Source organism: Desmodus rotundus, chromosome 8 (assembly GCF_022682495.2).
Source record: "Desmodus rotundus isolate HL8 chromosome 8, HLdesRot8A.1, whole genome shotgun sequence".
NCBI classification, from domain to species: Eukaryota; Metazoa; Chordata; class Mammalia; order Chiroptera; family Phyllostomidae; genus Desmodus; species Desmodus rotundus.
The window spans coordinates 107724860-107750338 of NC_071394.1; the positions used below are offsets into that span (position 1 = coordinate 107724860).

The window sequence follows — 25479 nt, forward strand, 5'->3', positions numbered from 1 at the left end:
GTGTGGTTTTAAAACTGATTAATATTAAATATGATTCAATGTTATACTTAATTAAAATTTTATTTATCAGACCTTAAAGACAGTTATGTGCTAGAATATTGTGAATAATTCAGAATGGATAAGACATGGTCTCTTGGCTTCAGGGAATTTATTATTTACTAGAGGAAATTAATCATACACAAAAATGTATAATAAAACAGAAGGGTATAGATGTCATAAAGTACTAGAAAGTCCATGGGCATTCTGAGGCTGTAATTTATAATACCATTTATATTAACATGTTGGTCCCATAGAATAAATGATTGCAGGTAGAGAGGAAATGAGCCTTGGGTGTTCACCGTGGACTTGGGACAATGTTAGACTCTTTATACCTCTCATTTATTGTGGTGACATTTCGGTTTAAATAATATGCCCCTCCTTTTACATTTGAGGCACTTGAAGCTCATAGAGTTTGCGTAAGTACCCTCAGGCCAGACATTTTTGGTACGGTGGGTCTGGGCCTTTGAGGCTTCCAGGCTCAGGCTGCCTTCCGAGCATCCGGTTTTCTCTAGGTCGGGATAGTCATTACATCCTGCTACTGAGCAGTTAGTCAGTTCTTTTCTGGGTAGTAAGTGACTGTTGTGCCTTCTCAGACACTAGAGAAGGACTCGGGTCTTTCTGAAGCTATTTGAGCAACACTTAATTGTTATCTTGGATGTCCTGATAACAGTGTCTGTCATGGTCTGGTAAACCACTCTGCGGTGGCTGTCGGTACTTTTTATTTAATTCTTACCATTATTCTCATGATGGTTGTTGGTTATGGGGGGGGCGGGGAGGGAAAGATTGTATTTATAAAGATACACTTCTTTGCTTTTTCTCAGGGTGGCGTCCTAAAGGGCTGCTAGTTGCACATCTTCATGAACACAAATCTGCTGTGAATCGAATTCGAGTCTCTGATGAACACTCGCTCTTTGCAACATGTTCAAATGATGGGACAGTGAAAATCTGGAACAGTCAAAAGATGGAGGGGAAGACCACGACTACCAGGTGAAATATGCCTAGGGGAGTCCGTTCATTCATCAGGCTAACACATTACTGGTTGTTCACACTGTGTGTGACGGGCATTGTCTTAGGTGCCAGGGATACAGCAAAGAGAACTGGACAAAAACATCTTTTATGTGGGAGGTGATGGACAATAAACAGTGTAAGTAAAACTTACATTATGTTAGATGGTAAAAGTGTTATGGAGAAAAATACAGCAGGAAAGAAAGGGAATGCAATAGGGGTGCAGTGAGGTAGAATTTTAAATAGGTGGGCCAGAGAGAGACTGTCATTTGAGGAAAGACCTGAAAAAGGCAAAGAAGAGAACCATGCGGATGGATATCTTGGGGAAAAGCCTTCCAGGCAGAGGAAACAGGGATTTCATAGGCCACGAGGTAGGAAGACGTTTAGCGTGTTTGAGGAACATTGGGAAGGTCTGTGTGGCTGGGGCAGAGTGAACAGGAGGGGCCAGATTATGCAGGGCCTCTTAGGCTGCTGTAAAGGACTTTGACTTTTACTCTGAGGGTGGTGGGAGCCTGTGGAGGGTTCCAGGCAGAGGAGAGGCCTGATCTGAATTAGACTGTTGAGAATAGACTGAAGAGGGACTGGACAGAAGCTGTTAGGCCTTTACAGTAATTTAAGCAAGAGCTGGAGATTCTAGGAAATGATCAGATTCTGGGTATATTTTGATAGTAGAGCCAGCCTGGTTTGCTGAATGGATTAGATGAAGTACAAACAAGAGAAAAGTCAAAAACCGAGGGAATGGCTAGCTATGCAAGGAAAATACATACTACCATTGCATCACTGTTATGGTTGACGTGGAGATGATTTATGACTTGAAATAACAAAATCTTTAAATATGCACGATGTACTTTTTTTTCTGTCTTTTTAAAATTTTATTTTATTGATTATGCTATTACAATTGTCCCAATTTTTCCACCCTTGCCCCCCTCCACCCAGGACCCACCACTCCTTCAGGCAATCTTCACACCTGTTCATGTCCATGGGTCATGCACATAAGTTCTTTGGCTACTCCATTTCCTATACCCATGGCTATTCTGTAACTACCTATTTGTACTTCTTAGTCCCCTCACCTCTTCCTCCATTCCCCCATACCCTGTCCCAGGTGGCAACCATCAAAATGCTCTCCATATCCATGATTCTGTCTCTGTTCTTCTTGTTTGCTTAGTTTGTTTTTTAGATTCAATTATTGATACATATTTATTGCCATTTTATTGTTCATAGTTTCGATCTTCTTTTTCTTAAATAAGTCCCTTTAACATTTCATATAATAATGGTTTAGTGATGATGAACTGCTTTAGTTCTTTCTTGACTGGGAAGGTCTGTATCTGCCCTCTGATTCTCAACAATAGCTTTGCTGGGTAGAGCAGTCTTGGCTGTAGGTCCCTGCTTCTCATGACTTTGACTATTTCTTGCCAGTCCCTTCTAGCCTGCAAAGTTTCTTTTTAGAAATCACCTAGCAGTCTTATGGAAACTTCCCTGCAGGTAACTAACTTCTTTTGTCTTGCTGCTTTTAAGATTCTCTATCTCTAACTTTTGGCATTTTAATTCTGTGTCGTGGGGTGGGCCTCTTTGCATCCATCTCATGTGGGACTCTGTGCTCCCTGGACTTGCATGTCTATTTCCTTCACCAAATTAGGGAAATTTTCTTTCATATTTTCAAATAGATTTCCAATTTCTAGGTCTTTCTCTTCTCCTTCTGGCACTACTATGATGCAAATGTTGGACCTCTGAAGTTGTCCCAGAGACTGCTTACACTCTTCCCATTTTTTTGGATTCCTTTTTCTTCCTGTTGTTCTGATTGGTTGTTTTTTGCTTCCTTATGTTCCAAATCATTGATTTGATTCTCGGCTTCCTCCACTCTCCTGTTGTCTCCCTGTAAATTGTTCTTTATTTCAGTTAGTGTATCCTTCACTTTTGCCTGGATCTTTTTCATGTTGTTGAGGTCCCCACTAAGTTCCTTGAACATCATTACAACCAGTGTTTTGAACTCTGCTTCTGATAAGGTTGCTTATCTCCATTTTGTTTAGTTCTTTTTCTGGAGTTTTGATCTGTTCCTTCATTTGGGCCGTATTTGTCTCCTCATTTTGGCAGCCTCCCTGTGTTTGTTTCTGTGTATTAGGTGGAGCTGCTTCGGCTCCGTGTCTTGGTAGTGTGGCCTAATGAAGTAGGTGTCCTATAGGGTCCAGTGGCACAACCTCCCCTATCACGGAAACTGCGTACTCGAGGTGCGCCCTTAATGTTGGCTGAGTACACCCTCTTCTGGCAGTTGGGCTTTGATTGCTGTTGGCAGTTCAGTGGGAGGGATTTACCCAGGCCGGTCAGTTGCAAGGACTGACTGTGACCACTGACCACCAGCCTCCCCACTCCGTGGAGGATCAGCTATGTGGGGCAAGGGTGGTGGTGCTTTGACATGGTCTGTCGCTGTCCACTGGGTGTGCACGCTGGAGGTTTCCTGGGTGGTGTAGGCCAAGGTCAACTCCCACATGTGTTCTGCCCAGGGCCACCTTGCCTGGGCTATAAAGCAGTCTGAGATGGCTACTGCTTGTGCTGGGTGAGGAGATTCCCAAGCAAAGCCAAACTGGAAACCTAGGCTGGCTGCTGCTCATGACGGGTCTGGGGCCACTTAGCAAGAGGTACAAGGGCTGGGGGAGCTCACTGAGGCTGGCTGTTGCTTGTTTGATAATAGTTTAATTTTTTATTGTATTTTTTCCATTACCATTTACATGATGTGATTTTGATAAGTGTAATTATCAAAAGAAGTATTTTAGATTTCTACTACTTTATAGTCATGTCCTTACTCGACAGTCCGTTGGCCCCCCCACCTGCCTTCCCCAGTTCCCCTGTTTCCATCAGCTTTACCATATTCATATTCTGTGCCTAGTTTGGTCTGGGTCTGAAAAGAAAACTCGTAGAAATTAAAATTGAGTCTCATGTATCCAAAATGGTGTGGGAAATCTCTGGTGCTTTTCTTATTATCATTTTATTGACCATAGTTTACCACAAAATCATCAAATAACTTTGATAACTAAAAGTATACCCCTTACTAGTCAGATACAATTTTATGCTGTTAGTTTTTTTTTAAAGACTCTGTACTTTATCATGATTAATTATTGTTTCCATATCATTCTCTTTTGGCATTACATTGGTGAGAACATAAATAAGAAAATGTTAAAAGAATCCTGGCTCTGTGTAGCAATTTTTTGTCAGCCTTTTATTATGAAATTTTCAAACCTGCAAGAAAAGTGGAGTCTCACAGTGAACATCCATAGACTTGTCACACAGATTCTGTAATTAATAATTTCCTATCAATTCATCTTTTTAAAATATTTCAGAGTACGTTGTAGACACTAGTACACTTCCCCTAAAACCCAGCACGCATATCGTTAAACTGGAGCTCAGCACCATGTTATGAAGTACATAGATCTTAAGGGAAGCACTCCACGAGTTTTGACAAATACACCCATGCAACTTACACTGCTCTAAAGATACAGAACACAAGCATCACAGCAGAATGTTCCACTCGTGCTCCTCAGCAGGCAGTCCCTGCCTCCTCCCTCCTTACGGCCATTGAAAAATATCTTCCCCACCATTACTAGCATTTTAAAAAGTATTTTAAACATCTCTTCTGATAATTACCTTCCAAATGGTCTTTGTTATTTTCATCACTATTTGCAATCATTGTACCTTTTATTTAGGAGGATAAATTTCATTGACACGAATAAACTTCTCAAGTAAGCATGGGATCATCTGTTAGCTGTGCAAAACCTCACTTGTTAATTCCCAAAGGGTTTTTACCACAGAGCCAGGTCATATTTACACAGTGGTGTCTAAGTGTTACGTTTCAGACAGTGCTTCCCAGGAAACGTGGTAACTTAGCTGACTGTACAGGGGAAGTTTGTATGATGATTAGGAGATTGTATTTCCCCGGATGCATCTGCTCTCTTGATTTGCCATTCACACCTGTTCTTGCTGTTAAGTGCAATAGGCCTTGGCATGAAGGTGCTTTGTTCCAGGTCCAGGGAGGGGATGAGGGGAAGGGAACAGAATGTGTTGCTTTTATCGCACGCTCTCATGAACTGATGAGTGGAGGAAGAGGCCATTATTACTGCTAGAACCAAGTGGGAAACAGCAGGTGGCTGGGATCGCGCAGTAAAACTGTGTTTTCTTAGGAAATGTTACTGGTACATTCTGACTACTGAGGCTTTTCCCCCATGTGTTACGTTGGCTGACTAACTACCCCGTTCCCACTCCTAATATTCTAATTGAATTATGATTGGTGATTTAAGTCACCTTAATCTCGGCTCTTCTTTTTTTATTTGAGTTATACCTTTAGTTTGTCCCTTAAAGACTGCTTCTTGAAAAATTGCTGTTTAACTTTCACGTAGGTTTTTCAACTTAATAGTTTATTGTATTCTAGATTATATTTTCCATATATGCTTCTTCTACCTTATTGTTGACTCATTTAGCTTTTCAGTTTTAGGGAAATTGGTGCATTTGGTACGTACTAAATTTGATGGTAAAATATTTAACTGGAGCTTTGGCCCAATGAAGAATTGAAACAATTGAGGGGTGTGCAAGAAAGTTATCAGGTTTAGGGTTACATATTTTAGACTCACTAGTAGTGCTTAAAGGTGAAGTGTTTGGGTTGTACGGCTACTCTGAAGAAAAGGGAGTACAAAGGGTTTTAACGACCTGAGAAGTCCTGAGATCTGAGCCTTAGGAAATTGAATTTTGAGAATGGGAAAAGAGGGGTTAGAAAAGGAAAGTGAAGCAGCCATTTAAGTTACTTTAGACTGCAACAAAGAGAGATTTTTAAGAAAAGGACTTATAGGGAGCTCTGTAATGCAATCAAAAAGCCAAGTAGCATGAAAACCTAGTAAAGTTTTGAGCATGCTCATACAGTGCCTTTGGTGGGACATACATAGCTGATGCATCCATCATCCCTGAAGGGCTTTTGCCAGTATACACCCTAAGCCTCTAGGAATCCTTATCCTAAGGAAATAACTAAGAACAAACTCAGAGGTTCAGTTTTAAAGCTGTTGAGATTATCTTTGTAATAGTAGAAAATTAGAGGCAAACTAAAGGTTTAGCAGGAGTGAAATGGGACAAATAAGTTATTGTGCAAGTATAAAACTGATGTTGTAGAAATAAATTTTTTCATATGAAATATAAAAAGTAGGTTTAAGAAGCGCATGTAGGGTTTCTGTTTTTGGAATTACAGTAAGGACTTCCAAAAATCTCCTCCTCCACAACAAACAATGAGTACACTAGCAAAAACTACCCAAATCAACTTTTTCAGCATTCTGTAAATTAACTAAAGTCCTGCATCAATCCGGAATGTTATGTAAGGAAAACAGCTGATTCTCAGGACAGCGAGTCATGTGGTCCTAAATTTCATCCCCTCTACCAAGCTACCAGGCTCTGCAGTAGCTTTTGAAAACTGACCGTCCCACAACTACAGCAGCCATAAAAACAAGCAGTTCAGTAGCCACTCAAGGGGTGATAAGTCCTTGGAAGTCCCCGAAGCCCCAGGGCCTTGTCACTATTTGACCTTTCTAACAGCTGGCTGAAAACCTCCATTCTCCAGGTATATCTTTTTTGATCTGATCTGACCTGTCCCTTGTGTTTTGAGAAAAACTCCATCCATGGGACATGTGTTGAAATTATCAATGCTCTTCATTTAACATTGCATCTGCTTGAGGTGGCATTCCCAGTTGTAGCTAACAAGAGGCTCACAAAAAAATCTAAAAGGAAGGACTAGGGGATGAGATGCATAGGGGCCTTTGAAAATTTTGATGTATCCGTGGTCGTCTGTAAGGCCACTTGCCCATGCAGCGTTGTGCACATGCCTGAGAAAGAACTGATTCCCACCTCTGGTTGATCTTGAGACTCCGTGCAAGCAGGACATGAGGGGTAAGGCAGAGTTGGAAACTGCTTTGCTCAAGCTGTGCCACAACACAGACACACAGAGCCTCCACAAAGGGACACTCAGCTCAAGGCGTGCAAAGAAAAGTCGACCAGTCGTTAGCTGACAACTAAGCTATCTGAACAAAGACTTCAGAGGCCACTCATTAGAAAGAATACAGGCATTATATACACTTAGTACAGGGCAGTCACAAAATAAATAGCAACAACATTGGAATTTTATTTCCAAAGTTGATACATATTAATTAGAATGTCCAGTTTTGAACAAAAATTTACAAGCAAAGCAAAGAAAAAGTATGGCCTGTACACAGGGGTAAACTGAGTCACAGAGTAGGTTAAGTAGCTTGACCGAGATCATATAGTCAGTCAGTAGTGGGCTCAGCTCTTTGCCTCCATCCAGGGGTTTTCCTGCTGTGCCAGGCTGCGTCTGAGGGATCAGAGAGTCACCAAAGGGTGTGTGAGCAGGGTGTAAGGTATTGCAGGAGTGGAAGGAGAACTGGGTCAGGACCACAAGCACAGGAGCTGCAGTTGGAAAGGAGGATGGACAGCCTTCCTGTGATGGGGGAGACGGTGTGAAGATGGCTGATCGAAAGTACCAGAGGAAAAGGCAGTTTGGTAGCAGTGCGGTTGAGGGGAGTTTTTGTAAGGCGATGTAATGGACCTCAGAAGTAGTAATTTTTTTGTTAATAGTCACGAGGATATTTATTTAATAACAGCAGTAATAATGCTCCTGTGGCCTTTCAGAAATGCAATCCCACTTTCCTTTTGTGCAGATCCATTCTTACCTACAGCCGAATTGGAGGACGCGTCAAGACCCTCACATTCTGCCAGGGCTCTCACTACTTGGCCGTAGCGTCCGACAACGGTGCTGTCCAGCTGCTTGGAATTGAGGCTTCTAAGCTGCCCAAGTCTCCTAAAATTCATCCTCTACAAAGCAGGTATCTGTCTTCTGTGGTTTTTAAACTGCATTTAGTGTGCTAGGTAATTTAACCCTCCCTCTCCAATGTAGTTTGAATCAATTTAGGGCTCATTGCGTCGCACTTCTTTTTTTAAGCACATGAAATAAGCTGTGTTTCCAACTCAGATCTACCACATGTAGTTGGTTTTAGAAAACTATGTCTGCATGTTTTATTTTCTGCCAGTTTGTCAAAAGATCAGAAGAACAACTTTGAACTTGGGGCTCATCCCAGTCTGGAGTGTCTGAATAATCTAATTATCAGTTACAGTTTCTGTCTCAAGTAAAAGCAGAGCTCTGGCTGGCTGATGTTGAGAACATGAATGTTCTTCATTAAAGAAAACTCAAATGTTTTCAGCAGTTTGTCACTTGGCATTAAAACCTCTGAAGTTGATGGGAACATGGAGTGTAGCTTTCTTCACATGATTAGCTTATCATTGAAAAAGACAATACTGGCTAGTTTCACCTAAAAATCTCCTTCATTACTTACATATCGCGGTTGCCTACAGATTAGACACTGACAAGGTAGGGTATTTAAAGATAAAGCAGAATGGTTTTTCAGCTGACCAGTGTGCTGCTACACACAGAGGATTCCAAAGACAAGTAGCATGTTCTGCTCTCTCGGGACCTAGTCTAGTGGGAGAAACAGACCAGTGAACGGATGATTTTGGTGCAGCGTGATGATGCGCCACGTCACAGGGAGGGGGAGACAGCTCGTAGAAAGAAGGCCTGGAGGAGATGAGGGCAGATGTGAACCAGCCAGCAAAGTCGGGCATGGCAGGCAGAGGTGGTGGACCCCATGGGGGAGCAGAATGAGCAGACGCGTAGAGTTAAGTGGATGATAAGTCAGGGCCATTGGTGTAACCGAGGTGGAAAGAGATGTTTGTTGGATTACCAAGGTTTTTATTATTTGTTTGTATGTTTACTTGTTTTGCCTTTTCAATTAAAAATATGTGTTGTTTTTGACACATTCACTAAACAGATTTGGGCAGCTTTTATCCAGGACATATTATATACGGCCTTTAACTACAACTGTTATCTGCCAGTTTTCTTTAAAATTGTTTCAGCCGAGGGTGACAGCAATGTACAGCGGGATACGTATTGAGCTCCATGTAAATTAACAAAGGGCTGTTGGCAAAATGTGTCGTGTGCTGGCTGTGCAGGCAGGACACGCGAATGGACATGCTCATCCGTGCCTGGGAGCCTCTCCGCCCAGTCTGCTCGCTCCCCAGGCGCACACCGGCTCCTGGGTGGGGAGACCGGGGCAGGATGTTCAGGTGGCACTGGGCCTGGCTGCGGCCATGTGCTCCAGGGACACCCAGGGCTCCTTTCTCTGTTTGCCTCGGTCAGTCGGTCAGCTGGGATCATGGCTCTTAGTAATCAGAGTTGGTGACGCCATTTCACACTGTATTTGGCATTTGGACTTTCATCGTTGCTTTAGGGGGATATAGTTCATATTAGAATGTTTGTGAATATAATTATTTATATTATATATATCTAAGATGGATCAGCAAACTAAGCTTGCAGTATGGCCCATAAACTAAGAATTTTCAAAGGTTGTTAAACATGAATTGAGACATATATGAGTTGCAAAGCCTAAAATATTTACTGTCTGACTCTACAAAAAATGTTTGCTGACTCTTGATGTAGGAGATAAAACTAAATTAGTGTTTGCAGAGATAAAACTAAACCAGTGTGTGCAAAAGCATGATACATATTGATAAAGGAGGCTGGCCAGTAAGTCTGATACTCTTTTTGGTTTAATATGCCTAAGCTTAAAAACAGTTATACCCATATAATGGACTAGTACATAAAAAGGAATAAAAAGGAATCAGTGTTATTTTGTTACTTTTATTATCAGTAATAAAATGGAGTACACTATTAACTCAATCAACAACATCAAAAAATCCTTTTTTGATGCTGTTGAATCTTAAAACCCTTTTTGTTTGAATGGAAGAAGTCAGACCTAAAATGCTGTATATTGTGTATTTCCAATTATATGGAATTCTGGAAAACATAAACTTATAAAGAGGAAAACAGATCAGTGGGTTGCCACAGGCTGCGATAGGGTCGGCTACAAAGGGGCTGCTCAGGATAATTTGGGGGTGTGAGTTCTCTGTGGTTCTGTGGTAGAGGGTAAATGGCTAACTGTTTCCTACTAAAAATTCTCGTTTTGCACATAGGGTTGCTACGCACAGAACTACACTACAGACAGTGAATTTCACTATATCTAAATTCTAAAAAGATCAATAGTATTGGGTAATACCTCAAAGAATAATGTAAATATCCATGATTCCATACTGATATAACTAAGTAAATGAACAAATAAATTACTGTAGAAGGGACAGCTCTTCCTTATAGAAGAACTCTAACCTGTAAGTGTAGAAGGAATGAGAGAATAGAAAGTCACCACCAGCATTTCTCTTGAATATTGAGTAGTTATAAATGGAAAAATAGCGAGGTGCAGTGGGGAATCCAGGCAGACACCACCTTGAACAAATGATTGAGGTTAACACCACCAATAATACACACTGACATCAGGTACTCACTCACATGTGCCCGGAGAAGGGCTTGTCACTTCTCTGGTCTCCTTCCCCGTAAGGCATAAACTCAGTCTCTGAGAACACGGGAGGCAAACCCACACTGAGGGACATTCTGTAAGGTAACCCACTAGCAGTCTTCTACAAGGTCAGGAAATAAAATGAAAGACCGAGGGACTGTCAGAGTGGAGGAGACCAAGCAGGCATGACAGCTAAATTCCACGTGGTATTTTGCTTTGGATCCTGGAACCGCTGAGGGACACAAGTGGAAAGCTGAGCAAACCCTAATATGGTTTGTACCAGGATTGTACCAACGTTCATTTCTTAGTTTCGATGAAAGGGCTGTGGTTTTGTAAGGTATTACGATAGGCGGAGCTGGGTGAAGGATGTATAGCAATTCAGGGTGCTGTTTTTGCATCTCTTCTGTAAGTTTAAAATGATTTTTAAAGAATCCCTTCTCTATCGTTGTCCCGACGGACCGCAGAGTTTTGATTTCTTGACCATGATCAGATTATAGATTCATCTTAATGGAGACCGGTGGTATGTTTTCGGTGACCGGAAAAGTGTTTGCCTTTGGTTTTGTGTATTTTTTTAGAACCCTGGACCAGAAGGAGGACGGCTGTGTCGTGGACATGCATCACTTCAACTCTGGGGCGCAGTCCGTCCTGGCCTATGCTACTGTGAATGGCTCTCTGGTCGGCTGGGACCTCAGGTCTTCAAGCAATGCGTGGACGCTGAAGCATGACTTGAAGGCGGGCCTCATAACTTCCTTCGCTGTGGACATCTACCAGTGCTGGCTCTGCATCGGTACGCTGTTCCAAACCGCTGTCTAAGCTTCGAATGCCGTTAATGTCTGGAGGTGCCTTCTTGTGAACGCTTTTTTCCTTTTTCTTCATAACTATTATGTTATAATCGCTTGCAATTTAGGTTTTATTCATTATAAAACAGATTTGGAAGAGTGAAATTAGTATCCCACTGCATGAAATAATTTCCTTTTTCTCTTTGTTCTTAAAAGAGCCTCTTTATGCCCATTATAGTGATCAATTTGCTGGCATTCTCTCATTCTGCCAGGGAGGCAGCAGGCGTGGCTTAGGAATGAGAGCGTTTCGGTTTAGGTGGACTCGGTTCGTGTTCCCGTGACCTCAGGCACTACTCACCTCCTCCAAGTTTCGGTGTCCTCATCTTCAAGCAGGGCGACCCTCTCGAGGGCTGCTGTGAGGGTTTAATGAGCGAAAGCATCTGTCCCTGGCTTAGGACAGGAGAGGAGCCAAATGGTGATTTTCCTGCCTTGTCATTCCTTCCTCCCTCCTTTTCCGCAAAGGCTGGAGATTTACCATGTGATCTTGCTTCTTCCCTCTGGTTCCGTTTCACACTTTTCCCCCATAGGGTGTTGAACCTGCTCCTTGAGAAGGTACATCTTACTTTTTTTCCCATTTGGTACTTTTTCAGAAGAGTGCTTACATTTTGCTTAAATTTTCAAGGTTCCCTAACTTGCATTTATGATGGTTTAATATCTGCCTTTTATTTTTATAGAGCTTACATGGAAGGCATCATTTTTTGCCTTTTGTGTGAATAAACTGCACAGGTACGAGGAGATTTAATGCCAGGCCTAGAAGAGTAGATATTACCCACTTAGCATATTAGCAAAAGGCAGTGAATGTTCTCGGGCACCCTGACCAGCTTGGAGGAGGGCAGCCAATACCACCTGTGGCTATTTGAGCCATTGTCCTAGAGTGGGCCGGGGTGACAGACAGAGGGACCCCGCTGCCTCTTTTGTCTTTCCCCACCCCCGTCCGTCCCTGGGCACTGGTGGCCGGCACAAGAATGTGCTCTGCGCCCCTGTCAGGACTGGCTGTCGAGCAGTAGGGTGGACACCCTTCTTTTGGGCTGGGGGGCATTCTGTCCGTGGGGTTCGAGTTGTCGTGGGCAGATGTGCAGGGACTCACTCCAGTTTCTGCTGTGAGTGGACACCCATACCTCTCCCCAGAATGTCTTACAGAAAAGGGCCCATGGAAATGACTGAATCTGGGGATAGCTACGAAGCTGTCTGCCACTTTGGGATTGGTAAAATGATCATTGAATGCCAGTAGAACATCTCTGGTTATTGAGGGCTTCTGAACATTTTGAGCATCAAATTCAATTTGTATTTTCTCTAGATTTTGTGGGGTTTCTTTTTCTTTCTTTTTTTTTTTTTCTTTGTGGGTGCCTTTGGCAATCTATGAGTGTGTCAGTAATTAATGAATTATTCATTTTCAATTTCACATTTGTTAGACACTTCTAGACACTTCTAGACACTTCAGTAGTAGTGTTGTGATAAGTACTTTGTTATTTCTTTGTTATCTCTTTGTTCTTTAGTAACTAAAGGTGCTGTTTGAAACTGGGAGACACCTTTTTGAGAACCAAGTCTTTCAGCTTCATACAAAGCTAATGCTTTTTACTATTTGTATCAATATACCTTAATATGCTTTAATTATTAGACGGTAATTTTTTTTTTTTTGGCCTTTTTTCCCCTTTAAGGTACAAGCAGTGGAACCATGGCTTGTTGGGATATGAGGTTCCAGTTGCCAATTTCCAGTCACTGCCATCCTTCCAGGGCTCGGATCAGACGCCTCTCAATGCACCCTCTGTATCAGTCCTGGGTGATCGCAGGTACATTCACCCTGGCTGGCTTTCATGTGTTGGGAGATTTTCTTAGTGCATAATACCCTGTCCTCGTTAGCATTTTTATTTTACATATGAACAGAGTGTTTGATTTTGTTCTGTTTTGATTATGGAAGTTCCCACCATTGATATCTCACTGTCATTTCATCGTTACTATGTTTCAAAGTGATCCCATCAGTCACCACATCACGTTCTGTTCCTGTCTGCCGCCCTCTCCCCTTCCATTGGTTTCTTTCTCTTATATCCATATTTTTTTTAAGCTGCCACCATCTTCCTAGAAATCTCAGAGACTCCTTGTCAGTTGCCATTTCTTACTGATCTGTTTCTGGCAAGCTTCCTTTCCCTTCCCTCCCCTCATTGGGCATTCAGATTTTCTTGTACAGATTCTTGGGCAGGACGCTTGGGTAGGTCTTTGAAACTCACTTTCCTTATCTGCAAAATGTGGTTAAAAATATTTACCAAGCAGAGTTGTAAGAATTTGAGATAACACATATAAAGCACGTAGCCCGGGGCAGAATTAGTGCTTGATAAATATAGGTCGCATTAGTCTTAGGTTTCCCTCCATGGTCCTCTCAGATCTAGGTCCCTTCTCATACACATAGTCCACTCAGGAAATGGCAGCTCTGTAATGCTAGGCGCGCAGAGGGCATCCTTGTGTTGTGCTTGATTCTTCTTTCTTTCTTTCTTAGCCCACTTCCAGTCCACCAGCCAGTCATGTATATCCTAATTTAAAATAGGTTCAGAATCTGACCCCTTTTTACTGTCTCCATCACTCTCTGCCTAGTCCAAACCTCCTTAATCTTCCATTCCTATTCATGCAGTGTCCTTGGAACCCCTGCTTTTATCCTTACCTCTTAACACTGTTCTTTCTTCTGCTCAGGACCTTCCAGTGGCTTCTCATTCTAAGTAACCGCCAAACTCCTCTCTGTGGCCCAGAGGCTTTGAGATGTGCCCCTGCTGCCTCTGACCTTTATCAGTCAGGGTTCCAACAGGAAACAGGTGGTATACCCAAGGGAGGGTCGTTTGAGGAGGATTTATTTTCAAAGGAACTATTACAAAGGTGTGGGTGCAGGGCATCATAAAAGATCACACAGTAAGTCAGGACTGGTACCAGCAGATTAGCAGTAGAAAGGCAGGGAGGTGGTGACTGGAATTTGGAAGTTGAAAGGAGAAGGCCATCGTGGGAGGAGCCATGATTTCGAGGCGAGGGATGCAGTCACTGACTTGACTTTCCTCCATCCCTGGATCTCTTACTGGGGCCTCCGTAGGACTATGTTAATTTCCTGTGGCTATTGTAGTAAATTACCACACACTTGGTAGCTTAACACAACACAGGTTTATTCTCTAACAGTACTGGAGGCCGGAAGTTTGAAATGAGTCTCGCTGAACTGAAGTCAGGGTGGTAGTAGCTTCACATTCCCTGTGGAGGATCTAGGGGAGCATCCATTCCTTTGCCTTTTCCCCCTCCTATAGCTGTGAGCCGTGGCGCATGGCCCTTTCTTCCGTCCTCAGAGCCAGCACCACAGCATCGTGCTTTGTGGGCAGATCGCCTCCTGCGGCTGTCACGTCTGCCTCCCTCTTGTGAGGCACGTGTGTTTGCATCTAGGGGCCACTTGGGCCATCCAGGATAAACCCCTGCTTTCTGTCTTAAGCTCCTTGATCACATCTGAAAAATCACATCCACAGGCTCCAGAGACAAGGACTTGATTATTTGGGGGGAGTCAGTTAGCTTACTACAGGCCAGAATCACCTAGAAGCTAGAGGTCACAGGACCCTATTGATGTGGTTCACGTGGGTCAGCCTTAGAGTGGTGAGTGGACGTGACGGCACAGCTGCCCCTTTTCTGCTCATCTCCCCTCTCAGTCTGCCCCAGCGAGGCTGGCCTCCTGGCTCTTTCCTTGAACAAAAAGCACATTTCTCCTTCACAGCCTTTGCATATTTGTGGTTTGTTGTCCCCTTTGGGATGCCATGAAACAAAATTATTTGGAATTGTTTGCCTTTTTTTCTTCAGTGCCTAGGACAATGACTGTCTCACAGTAAATATTGGTGGTTCGATTAATATGAATGAAGCCTGGGGTATCATCACTCCCCCTGCTCAAAAATAGGGATAATGTCCACCTCTCCCAGGCCTGCAGCTGCCTTTTGTGTAATCTGTGTTCGCCCTTCTTTCCTCTTTCTGCCTTCCTCTCCCACTCCTCCTTGTTAAGTAAGATGTGCTTCAGTCAGACCAGCTACTACCCATGCTCCCCCAAAACATGCAGAGGTTTTTGGGTCTTGCTCATTCTGTTCTTTCTGTTTGAAATGATCTGCCGGTCTACCCCCTGCATCTGCTCAGCTTGACTTGTCCTTCCAGTCCTGGTACAAACATCTCCATGAGGCAGCCTCGACCCTTACCCACTGGATATGGTCTTTTCCTTTCTTGAGTTCAGGTGGAGCTTTGTAGTTCTCCCTTTTTGCTCCCACTGTCTTACACTGTATGTGTTTTCTCTACTTCTAGACTGTAGATTTCTTGAGGGAAGACTTTATGATTTGACTTTCCACCCCACAATTCTTTCCACTTGGACACCAGTAAAGACTTACTGGTAGGCTATTAAAAGCATCTTTTTTTTTTTTTTTGCACTCCAGTGTGGTGTGATAGGGCCACAGTGTTATTTAAAGTACCGTGAGCATTTCTTGCAGGGCTGGAAAAAGTGGAAGTGGGTATAAGCTGACTTGGATTATCTACCAAGCTGTGAGTGCAGAGTTCTCACCTGAGTGTGGGCTCTGGCCTTTGTCTCCCACAGCCGTTCAGGGCAACAATGAGGTGTCTATGTGGGACATGGAGACCGGTGACAGAAGATTCACCCTCTGGGCCAGCAGCGCGCCGCCACTTTCCGAGTTGCAGGTTTGACTCCAGTTTTTATTACAAAAGCCAATAAAATCTCCCACATCCCACGTTCCTTCAGACATTTACCAAATGTGCTGTCTGCTGGGGTTTTCGGTTATGTTCTCAGTAAGTGTGAGGTGGCCATGGCCGCGGGGAGCTTCCCGTTTCCTTAGGCCAACCGTGTCTGCTCTGGGTGTTCGGTGGCTGGCTCTGCCGGCTTCCTTGTGTCTCTTTGGAGCCCCAGGCTGATGTGAGGTCATTAAAAACAAGGAACGTGATACTCTTGCATACAGTGTTGTTTTTAATTGTCATATTGCCAAGAAAAGTAGGAAAGATTTTTTTTTTCTCCTCTTGTTGGGGTCCTTCTCATCCAAAATTGAAAATTTTAGAAAGCTGAAGAGCCTTTGCCTCTTCATTCAGAACGACACAAAGCAAATGCATTTGAAAGTCCCGAGGAAAGAAATTTTTAAGATATACATAATCAGTCTCTCATTTCTTTTGTTAGCCAGGTGTTTATAAAGCCTCTGACAATCAACATATCTAGAAATGGCACCATAGGATACACTGGCGCCTTTTATTTGACTCATTTCTTTCTTTTAAGCCTTCTCCTCACAGTGTCCATGGTATCTACTGTAGTCCTGCAGATGGAAACCCTATCCTGCTCACAGCTGGCTCAGACATGAAAATAAGGTACGGCATCTGCTGAGGAGTTCTTTATGCAGCAGGTAAAAGGAGGGTAGTGCAGTTGACACTAGTGTTACTTAATACTCACATTAGCGATGATGTAACGTTTAAAGTCATCCACAGCTTGCCAGGACAGCTGTTAATACTTCATTTGTAGCTCATTTATGCTGTTCTAGAAAACCCTCCTCTCCTAACGCAAAGGAAAATAAGCTGCACGTTGGTGCATGTAGGCCAGTGACCACTAGTTCCTTCCCGTCTCCCTCAGAGAGTCACCACTCGTTTCCCGTCCCCAGGTTCTGGGACTTGGTGTACCCAGAGAGGTCCTACGTTGTCGCAGGAAGCACCAGCTCTCCGTCTGTGTCCTACTACAGGAAAATCATCGAAGGCACCGAAGTCGTCCAGGTACCAGCAGTCTTTTTTCTTGTAGTTCAGCTTTTGCAGGTATAAAAATGGCTTCCATACACATCGAGTTGATTAGACTAACTGGCAGTATTTCTTCAAGTTTAAGAAATGTTTATTTTCTCTTGACTTCTTTGAATTTTTAAAAATTAACTTTTATTAAAGTATAATAAACATCAAAAGCGCACATAAAAGAAAGCCACTTGAAGTAAACGCTTTATACCTTGCTCAGTCCTTAAAGGTGCTTCCTCCTAAAGTGGTCTTACTATTTTCCTTAAGCTCATCCAGCTAGTAAGCAGTGAAGCTGAGCTTCAAATCTGGCTCTTGGCACTCTGAAACTTGCGTCCTTGAGCCGGACAAAAACTTCAAGTGAGATAATGTGTCTGACGATGCCTGGGCCTGAGTGAGTGCCCCATCCATATGTGAGAGTGTGCTTCCTTCGTGACAGATAATACTGAGCTTTAGAAATGCTAAACCTCTGATCTGTATTCACGTCCACATTCTGGTCACTTGTACCACTTAGTACATGCTTTCCCTGTTGCTTTGGATAAAAGATAATATGCACAGATTAGCCTGTTTCTAAGTTTCCCACGTTTGTAAGTGGCTCTTCATGGAACCTAAAGACTGAAGCCCAGAGTGCCACATTGGACTCGCTCTGTATTCTTTTTGCTCAGTGGATCTGTGAAAGAATGGCTACTTCACCAAGAGGTGTGAGCTCCAACAACATACAGATACCCCCAAAGCAACAATACTTACAAGAGGTAGAATGTGGTACAGGCTTTTAACTGCTGGCTTTCCCCTTGACTTTTAACCATGAAACAGGAAATTCAGAATAAGCGGAAGGTAGGGCCGAGTGATGACGCCCCTCGGAGGGGCCCTGAGTCTCTGCCTGTGAGACATCACGACATCATCACAGACATCGCCACGTTCCAGACCACCCAGGGCTTCATCGTAACTGCTTCCAGGGATGGGATTGTTAAGGTGTGGAAGTGAGAACCTAGTGACTTGTATAATTTGTATAAATAAGCTGTAACTCAAGAGAAAAGGTGTATTTAGAGAAAAGAAGTGAGAATTGATCCCTTGGCTTAATTTTCAAAATCATGTCTCTATATTAATGTTTCATGGTAAGATAAATCCCACCCAAGGTAGTTAAAGAAGTTGCCTTGACTAGTATACTTGTACTTAACTCTGTGAGATTCAGCCAGATTTCTTGGACTTTTCATTGTATATATCACAGAGGTGAAGAATTTAAAATGCTAAGACTTACATAATCTCAGTTTACTTTGTATTGAAAAAAGATGGTTGTAATCTATTATCTATGTTAACACATTTTTGCTATTAAAACGCTATTCAAAGCATCCAATAAACTGTATTCAAGCATCTTGAGGGTTTTAATTTGTTTCTGGTGGTGTTTTTTAACAGTCAACTTTGGCAGAAGAATAAACCCTCTGGCAGCATTTGTTTTGAAGAAATGGACTCGATGTCACAAAGCATCAGTGACAGAACTAGGCCTTCCACTCAAATCTCCGGGCTGTCAGCTCTTCCTGGGCGTTTTATGGTCCGCCTTGTTAGTTACTCAGTCCCGCAGACTTGATGCATCAGCGTCCGAAATGTGTCTCTTCTTAGCCTCATTACTGTTTTTTATAGGCTCTGCTATAAATTCTAAAATCGGCCCAACAGCTTGCTTTTACCCAGTGTAGATTATTTATTAAATGCATGAAAAAGAAAAAAAAAAATGCATTAAGCTGTTAACATGCCAAAAGTTATATTTTTAAAAGACCGGAATTGGTCTTTCCCTGTGAACTATACCATATACTTCAAGGCTGTTGATTACTGTTTGTGCACAAACCTGATTCTTTCCCACATTCAGTTGTCATCCACTGGCAGGAAGGTTTGTGGTGTTTAAAATAGAATTAGTTACGTGAGCTTGTGAAACTAAAACGTTGAATGGGTGAGTCGGGAAAATACTACTTGTTTAAGAAATGCTCCAAAAATTCAAGTTGCTGTAATTCAGTACCGTAGTTATGGGACATGACAGTTTTCAGTGTGTCTGGGTTCACGAGTGGGTGCACTTAGTGTGCAGACAGGCAGAGAACAAACCCTCAGGAAATCCTGCCATTCAGAAAGGTCAGGAATGGAGAGGGGTCCAGGACGGTAGCCCAGGAATACCTCAGCGTCACCTACATACAGAGCAGTTCCTCCTGAAGAACAGCTGAGGGCCAGCTATGCAACTTCTTCACAACAAATGAGAGAGGGACCACACAGAAAAAGGAGGAAAGGTGGAGAGAGATACGGGAACCCCACCTTGATGGGGTGACCTGCAGTAAGGGGGATCACACTGAGGGCCTGCATGAACAGGCTTGCCTGCCCTGAGAGACAGTGAACTGTGGGAACTCTGGAATTGGAAGTACCAGTGGGCACCTTTGTTTACGTTCCCCATCCACCTAGATACGGGAGGGAGCTAGGTCCAAGCACTCTAGCTGCCCTGTAATGCCTCCACAGCTTCCCTGGTCCCCTCGGCCAGCAGCTGCTGCAGCCCTAGCTGTGACCCCGTGGGGCCTTGCACCCCAGACTGCCTCAGAATGCCTACTACAGTGTATCTGCCAGCCCTCCGAGGCCCGTGCCTCCTCAGCTGGCACCCAGGGCACCACACTCACCCGCACGGCTCCAGCCAGCCTGCTAAAATTGCCCAGCATGCACAGTTTACACAGAGGTTGCTCCTACACAAGGCCACTCCTTCAAGAGCAGGAGAGAGAGCTGTTTTGTCTAATTCATAGTACAAACACAAAGTTAAGCAAGATGAAAAGACGAGAATATTTTTCCAAAGAAGAAACAAAAGAACCAGATAAAAACCCTAATCAAACAGTAGTAAGTACTTTGCATGATAAAGAATTCCATCATAAGGATGCTCATTGAACTTGGGAGAAGAATAGAGCAACTTAGGGAGAATGTCAAAAAAGAGTTAGAATATATAATGAAGAACCAGCCTGTGAACCAAAGGGTCCCTGGTTCGATTTCCAATCAGGGCACATGCCTGGGTTGCAGGCCAGGTCCCCAGTAGGGGGCGCACAAGAGGCAACCACCACTGATGTTTCTCTACCTCTCCCTCCCCCTCTCACTAAAAGTAAATAAAAAAATCTTTAATAAAGAACCAATCAGATCTGAAGGCTGTAATAGCTGAAATGAAAAATACACTAGAGGAAATCAAAAGCAGATAACAGAAACAGATTAGTGACTTGGGGGACACAATAGTGGAAATCACCCAATCAGAACAAAGAAAAAATAATTTAAAAAATGAGGAGAGTTTAAGGGACATCTGGGATAACGTTAAGATATATTTGTAATGTAAGTGTCCCAGAAAGAGAATAGAGGGGGCAGAAAGCTTATTTGAAGAAATAATGACTGAAAACTTTCCTAACCTGGGAAAGGAAACAGATTTCCAGGTCCAGAGTGCACAGCAAGTTCCAAAACAAAATGAATTTTTCGGTGTCAAACTCATTTTCACTGGGGGCCACATCAGCCTCACAGTTGCCTTCAAAGGGCCGAATGCAATTTCAGGACTGTATAAATGTAACTACTCTTAACTAGGAGCAAGGAGCTCAGCACTGCCGTTGGGTAGAAACAAGGTGGAGGGCCAGATTCAGCCCGCAGGCCTGTGTTTGCCACCTGTGCCTTAAGGCTATCAGCTGATTTCTCAGAAACTATGGGCCAGAAAGGAGTGGCAGGGCATACAGATACTTAAAGTGCTGAAAGCAAGGAACCTACAACCTAGAATACTTGACCGGGAGAGGTTATTGTTCAGAATTAAAGAAGGGAGCATTTCCAAAACAAGCAAAACTAAAGGGGTTTCTCACTGGCTTTATAAGAAATATTAAAGGTTTGGGTTTTTTTTAAGCAGAAAAATAAAGGTTGTAACTAGAAATAAAGAAGAAATTGCACTGGTAATGTAAATACATAGTAAAGGCAACAAATTAGTTACTTAAAAGGTTATGGAGATTGAAAGACAAAAGTGGGAAAATAAACTCTTAACTACACATGTAGTTAGGGGACACAAAACAAAAAGATACAAACTACAGCAACAAAAATGAGGGGAAGTCAGAATGTAGCATGTTTAGAGTGCATTCAAACATTAAGTGCCCATCAGCTTACAACACACCGCTGTGGATATAAATGTATATGAACCTCACAGTAATGGCAAACTAAAAACCTAACAAAAGGTTTACACAGAAAATAAAGAAAAAGGAACCCAAATATAACACTAAAAATCCTAGCAAACCACAGGGAAAGAAACCAAGACAAGAAGGAACAGAGGACTACAAAAACAACCAAAGACAATGAACAAAGTGGCAATAAGTAAATGTCAATAATTACTTAAAGTGCAAATGGACTAACTGCTCCAATCAAAAGGCTTGGCGTAGCTGAATGGATAGTAACATAAGACCCATTGATAAGCTGCGGACAAGAGACTAATTTCAGATTGAAAGGCCACTGAAAGTGAAGGGTTGGGGAAAGATGTTCTACGCAAATAGAAAGGAAAAGGGCTGGGATAGCTGAAAATACCAATGACATTTTCCACAGCAGTATTACAAATAATCTAATACAGCAGATAAAACAGACTTTAAAACACACTGTAAAAGATCAAGAAGGGCATTATATAACGATAAAAGGGTCAATCCTGGAAGAGGATATAACATAAGTATATATAGATTCAACATAGGAGCACCTAAATATAATAAGTATTACCAACCATAAAGGACATCGATTCAATGCAAATTGACAGGAACATAGTAATAGTGGAGGACTTTAATACCCCACTTACGTCAATGGATCATTCAGACAGAAAATCAACAAGGAAACAGTGGCCTTAAATGACATGTTAGACCAGATGGACTTAATTGATTATTTATAGAACATTTCATCCCCAAACTGCAGAATACAAGTGGACATGGAACGTTTCCCAGGATAGACCATATTAGGCCACAAAATAAGTCTCAATAAAATCATGAAGACGAATCAACTATATTTTATGACCACAACATACTGAAGTAGAAATCAACTACAAGAAGAAAACAGATACAAAATGCTATTAAACAAATGGATCAAAGGAAAAATTATAGAAGAAATAAAAATCTTGAGACAAAAATGGAAACAAAACTTTCTAAAATCTATGGGATTCAGAAAAAGTAGTTGTAAGAAGGAAATTTATAGCAATACAGGCCTACCTTATAAAACAAGGAAAATCCCAAATAAACAATCTAACTTTACACCTAAAGTAACCAGAAGAAGAACAAAGCCCAAAGTGAGTGAAATAATAATAATAATAATAATAATAGGAAAAAATAAAATAGAGACTTAAAAAAACAAGATCAATGAAACTAAGAGCTGGTTCTTTGAAAAGAAAATTAACAAACCTTTAGCTAGTTATCAAGAAAATAACAGGGCCCCCCGAATAAATAAAATAAAAAATGAAAGAGAAGTGACAACTGATGCCATAGAAACACAAAGGATCATAAAAAGAATATTGTGCCAACAAACTGGACAACCTAGAAGAAATGGACAAACTCCTAGAAAAATACAACCTTCTGAGACTGAACAAGGGAAAAAATAGAAAATCTGAACAGACTATTAGTAATGAAATTGAATTAGTATTAAAATTGAATCTGAACAGACTATTAGCAAGGAAATTGAACCAACGAAAGTTTAGGACCAGATAGCTTCACAGGTAAATTCTATCAAACATTTATAGAAAAAAATTAAAACCTATATTTTTCAAGCTATTCTGAAAAATTCAAGAGGAAGGGACACTTCCAAACTCTTTCTGTGAAGCCAACATTACCCCGATACCCAAACCAGACAAAGATACTGAGAGAGAGAGAGAAGAAAGAAAAAGAAATTACAAGCCAATATCCCTGATGGACAGAGATGTAAAAATTCTAAAGTATTAGCACCCTGGCCAGGGCTGGGTGGCTCAGTGGGTTGGAATGCCATCCTGTGCACCAAAGCATTGCTGGTGTGATCCCCGTGCGGGCACAAACCTAGGTTGAGGGTTTGATCCCTAGCCAGGGCCCCTACCAGAGTTAACTGGCCGATTGATACTCCTCTCTCACATTGATGTCTGTCTCCTCTTTCCTCTCTGTCTAATCAATAAACATATCCTTGGGCGAGGATTAAAAAATACTAGCAAACTGAATTCAATACATTAAAAGGATCATACACCATGATCAAGTGGGATTTATTCTAGGGGTGCAAGGGTGGTTCTCCGTTCTAAATCAGTAACCATGATACACATCAACAAACCCAAGAATAAAAAATGAAAGATAAAAATCATATCATCTCAATACATAAAAAGTATTTGACAAAATTCGATATCCACTCAGGACAAAAATTCTTAACTGAGTGGCTATCGAGGGAACATACCTGTACATAAATATGCAGGATACAAAATTAACATTCTGAAATCTGTTGTGTTTCTGCACACTAGTAACAAGCTATCAGAAAGAGAGATTAAGAAAACAATTCCAAGGAGAACCAAGATGGAGGCGTAAGTAGACACACTGTGCCTCCTCACACAACCAAAACTGACAGAGAATCGAACTGCAAGGAAGTCTGACACCAACTAGATAAAAAAGAAACATACATCCAGACCTGTAGCAGGGGCGGTGACGGGCAGGCGGGGTGGAGAGGACTCGCGTTGCCGTGGAGGGACGAAGACTGGCGGAGTGTGGGACAAACGGGGCAGGCAGTCTGACCACTAGCAGGCTCTGCGGCCTCACATTCACACACAGAAAAACCAGGACGAATGGCGGGGAGCGAAGCAGACTGCGCAACCCAGGGCTCCAGCGTGGGGAAATAAAGCCTCAAACCTCTGATTGAAAACACCTGCAGGGATTGGGGCAGCAGCAGGAGAAACTCCCAGCCTCACAGGAGAGGTCATTGGAGAGACCCACAGGGGCCTAGAGCGTGCACAGGCCCACCCACTTGGGAATCAGCACCAGAGGGGCCCAATTTGTGGGTAGCGGGGGGAATGACTCAAATCTGGTGGAGAGTGGAGCGGGCGCCATTACTCCCTCTTGGCCCCTCCCCCACGTACAGCGTCACAGCGCAGCGACCAGCGTTACCCCGCCCCGGGGAATACCTAAGGCTCCACCCCTTTACATAACAGGTGCACCAAGACAAAAAAATGGCCCAAATGAAAGAACAGATCAAAGCCCCAGAAATAATTCAAGTAAGCAGCGAGCAGATACCCAACCTATCAGATGCACAGTTCAAAGCACTGGTAATTAGGACGCTCACAGAATTGGTTGAATTTGGTCGCAAATTAGATGAAAAAATGAAGGCTATGCTAAGAGAAACAAAGGAAAATGTACAGGGAACCAGTAGTGATGCGAAGGAAACTCACTCAAATCAATGGTGTGGACCAGAAGGAAGAAAGAAACATCCAACCAGAAAAGAATGAAGGAAACAAGCACTCGGAAAAATGAGGAGAGGCTTAGGAACCTCCAGGACATCTTGAAACGTTCCAACATCATTTTATAGGGGTGCCAGAAGGAGAAGAGGAAGAACAAAAAATTGAAAACTTATTTGAACAAATAATGAAGGAGAACTTCCCTAATCTGGCAAGGGAAATAGACTTCCAGGAAGTCCAGGAAGCTCAGAGAGTCCCAAAGAAGCTGGACCCAAGGAGGAACACACCAAGGCACATCATAATTACATTATCCAAGATTAAAGATAAGGAGAGAATCTTAGAAGCAGCAAGAGAAAAGGACACAGTTACCTACAAAGGAGTTCCCATAAGACTGTCAGCTGATTTCTCCAAAGAGACTTTACAGGCAAGAAGGGGCTGGCAAGAAGTATTCCAAGTCATGAAAGACAAGGACCTACATTCAAGATTGCTCTATCCAGCAAAGCTATCATTTACAATGGAAGGGAAGATAAAGTGCTTCTCAGATAAGGTCAAGTTAAAGGAGTTCATCATCACCAAGCCCTTATTATATGAAATGTTAAAGGGACTTATCTAAGAAAAAGAAGATAAAAAACATGAACAGTAAAAATGACAGGAAACTCACAGTTATTAACAACCATACCTAAAACAAAAACAAAAGCAAACTAAGCAAACAACTAGAACAGGAACAGAACCACAGAAATGGAGATCACATGGAGGGTTATTAATAGGGGATTGGGAGGGGGAGAGAGGGGGGAAAGGTACAGAGAATAAGTAGCATAAATGATAGGTGGAAAATAGACAGGGGGAGGGTTAAGAATAGTGTAGGAAATGTAGAAGCCAAAGAACTTATAAGTATGACCCATGGACATGAACTATAGGGGGGGAATGTGGGAGGGAGGGGGTGGGCAGGATGGAGTGGAGTGAAAGGGGGGGAAATGGGACAACTGTAATAGCATAATCA

General features: G+C 42.5%; 1 protein-coding gene across 6 annotated transcripts in view; it reads left to right on the forward strand.

Annotated features, from left to right (window-relative positions):
* Positions 1-18717, forward strand: part of PIK3R4 (phosphoinositide-3-kinase regulatory subunit 4) — a 60747-nt gene extending 42030 nt beyond the window's left edge. For 4 of the 6 annotated variants that reach the window (XM_024565800.4, XM_045199829.3, XM_024565801.4 and 1 more), the window contains exons 13-20: positions 861-1026; positions 7743-7907; positions 11060-11271; positions 12982-13113; positions 15909-16009; positions 16593-16681; positions 16969-17077; positions 17897-18717. In XM_024565800.4, coding sequence (XP_024421568.2) covers positions 861-1026; positions 7743-7907; positions 11060-11271; positions 12982-13113; positions 15909-16009; positions 16593-16681; positions 16969-17077; positions 17897-18067 — 1145 coding nt within the window. In that variant the 3' untranslated portion in view covers positions 18068-18717. The remainder of the gene's footprint in view (positions 1-860; positions 1027-7742; positions 7908-11059; positions 11272-12981; positions 13114-15908; positions 16010-16592; positions 16682-16968; positions 17078-17896) is intronic. The other 2 variants (XM_024565799.4, XM_045199828.3) reach the window with 1 other exon arrangement.
* Positions 18718-25479: the final 6762 nt, after the last annotated feature.